The 2,780-nt window shown below is 54.4% G+C and overlaps 1 protein-coding gene across 3 annotated transcripts in view; it reads left to right on the top strand.

Moving 5' to 3' along the window:
- The window catches only part of QPRT (quinolinate phosphoribosyltransferase), a 17,049-nt gene extending 16,085 nt beyond the window's left edge, over positions 1–964 (top strand). For 2 of the 3 annotated variants that reach the window (XM_015851154.2, XM_032441898.1), the window contains one exon: positions 713–964. In XM_015851154.2, coding sequence (XP_015706640.1) covers positions 713–898 — 186 coding nt within the window. In that variant the 3' untranslated portion in view covers positions 899–964. The remainder of the gene's footprint in view (positions 1–712) is intronic. The other variant, XM_032441899.1, reaches the window with a different exon arrangement.
- Positions 965–2,780: the final 1,816 nt, after the last annotated feature.

Below are 2,780 nucleotides of genomic sequence, written 5' to 3'. Positions count from 1 at the left end.
CTCTATGGGTCTTTATGGGGCTCTATGGAGTTCTATGGGGCGATCCCATAAGTGGCCACTAGGGAGCGCTGTATAATGGAGCTCTATGGGGTTCTATGGGGTTCTATGGGGTCCCTATGGACTTATGGGGTCTCTATGGGGTTCTGTGGGGTCCCTATGGGGTTATGGGGTCTCTATGAGGCTCTATGGGGTTCTATGGGGTCTCTATGGGGTTATGGGGTCTCTATGGGGTTCTATGGGGTCTCTATGGGGCTCTATGGGGTCCCTATGGGGTTATGGGGTCTCTATGTGTCTCTATGGGGTTATGGGGTCTCTATGGGGTTCTATGGGGTCTCTATGGGGTGATATGGGGTTATATGGGGTCTCTATGGGGGGATATGGGGTGTCTATGGGATCTATGGGGTGATATGGGGTTATGAGGTCCCTATGGGTCTCTATGGGGTCTCTATGGGGTCTCTATGGAGCTCTATGGGGTTTCTATGGGTCCCTATGAGGTCTCTATGGGCTTATGGGGTCTCTATGGGGTCCCTATGGGTCTCTATGGGTCTTTATGGGGTCTCTATGGAGCTCTATGGGGCGATGATGCAATACCACAAGTGACCACTAGGTGGCAGCACCACCGTATCTTTTATAGGGCCGCCCCTATTGACCCTATAACGGGGCTATATAGGGCGGCCCTACAACTTATGGGGCGGCCCCATAACTCCCATAGGAGCTTCATAAGGCGGCGGCGGAGGTGAAGGCTCAGCACCCATGGGTGCTGGTTGAAGCCAGCGGGGGGATCACGCACGAGACCCTGCCCCAATTTATGGGACCGAATGTGGACGTGGTTTCTATGGGGTCCCTGACCCACAGCGCCCGCCCCATTGATTTCACATTGAGGGTGGTGAGGGATTAGTGGGGTCTCTATGGGGTTATGGGGTTTCTATGGGGCTCTATGGGGTCTATGGGGCTCTATGGCGTCCCTATGGGGTTATGGGGTCTCTATGGGGCTCTATGGGGTTATGGGGTCCCTATGGGTCTCTATGTGGTCCCTATGGGGTTATGGGATCTCTATGGGTCCCTATGGGGTCTCTATGGGGCTCTATGGGGTCCCTATGGGATTCTATGGCATTATGGGGTCTCTATGGGTCTCTATGGGTCTCTATGAGTCTCTATGGGGTTCTATGGGGTCCCTATGGGGCTATGGGGTCTCTATGGGGCTCTATGGGGCTCTATGGGGCTCTATGGGTCTCCATGGGTCTCTATGGGGTCTCTAAGGGGCTCTATGGGTCTCTATGGGTCTCTATGGGGTCTCTATGAGTCTCTATGGGGTCTCTATGGGGTTCTATGGGGTCCCTATGGGGTTATGGGGTCTCTATGGGTCTCTATGGGGTTATGGGGCTCTATGGGGACTCTATGGGACTCTATGCGGTCCCTATGGGGTTATGGGGTCCCTATGGGGCTCTATGGGGTCCCTATGGGTTCTCTATGGGGCTCTATGGGGTCCCTATGGGGCTCTATGGGGCTCTATGGGTCTCTATAGGGCTCTATGGGGCTCTATGGGGCCCCACGTGGACGTGGTTTCTATGGGGTCCCTGACCCACAGCGCCCGCCCCATTGATTTCACATTGAGGGTGGTGAGGGATTAATGGGGTCTCTATGGGGTTATGGGGTTTCTANTCTCTATGGGGCTCTATGGGGTCCCTATGGGGCTCTATGGGGCTCTATGGGTCTCTATAGGGCTCTATGGGGCTCTATGGGGCCCCACGTGGACGTGGTTTCTATGGGGTCGCTGACCCACAGCGCCCGCCCCATTGATTTCACATTGAGGGTGGTGAGGGATTAATGGGGTTATGGGGACTCTATGGGGTTATGGGGTTATGGGGTCTCTATGGGGCTCTATGGGGTCTGTATGGGCTTATGGGGTCTCTATGGGGCTCTATGAGGTTATGGGGTCTCTATGGGGCTCTATGAGGCTCTATGGGGTCCTTATGGGGTTATAGGTTCTCTATGGGGTTATGGGGTCTCTATGGGTCTCTATGGGTCCCTATGGGTCTCTATGGGGTCTCTATGGGGTTCTATGGGGTCTCCATGGGTCTCTATGGGTCCCTATGGGGTCTCTATGGGTCTCTATGGGGCTCTATGGGGCTCTATGGGGTCCCTATGGGGTTATGGGGTCTCTATGGGGTTATGGGGTCTCTATGGGTCTCTATGGGTCTCTATGGGGTCTCTATGGGTCTCTATGGGGTTATGGGGCTCTATGGGGTTCTATGGGGTCTCTATGGGGTCTCTATGGGTCTCTATGGGGTCCCTATGGGGCTCTATGGGGTTCTATGTGGTCTCTATGGGTCTCTATGGGGTTTCAATGGGGTTATGGGGTCTCTATGGGTCTCTATGGGTCACTATGGGGTCCTTATGGGGTTATGGGGTCTCTATGGGTCTCTATGGGGTCTCTATGGGGTCCCTATGGGGTTATGGGGTCTCTATGGGGTCTCTATGGGGTCCTTATGGGGTTATGGGGTCTCTATGGGGTCTCTATGGGGTTATGGGGTCTCTATGGGTCTCTATGGGGTCCATATGGGGTTATGGGGTCCCTATGGGGTTATGGGGTCTCTATGGGTCTCTATGGGGTTATAGGGTCTCTATGGGGTCTCTATGGGGTTATGGGGTCTCTATGGGGTCTCTATGGGGTCCTTATGGGGTTATGGGGTCTCTATGGGGTCTCTATGGGGTCCTTATGGGGTTATGGGGTCTCTATGGGGTCTCTATGGGGTCTCTATGGGGTCCTTATGGGGTTA

This window comes from Coturnix japonica, unplaced genomic scaffold (genome assembly GCF_001577835.2).
Source record: "Coturnix japonica isolate 7356 unplaced genomic scaffold, Coturnix japonica 2.1 chrUnrandom722, whole genome shotgun sequence".
NCBI classification, from domain to species: Eukaryota; Metazoa; Chordata; class Aves; order Galliformes; family Phasianidae; genus Coturnix; species Coturnix japonica.
This window is presented reverse-complemented; position numbering and strand designations above follow the sequence as displayed.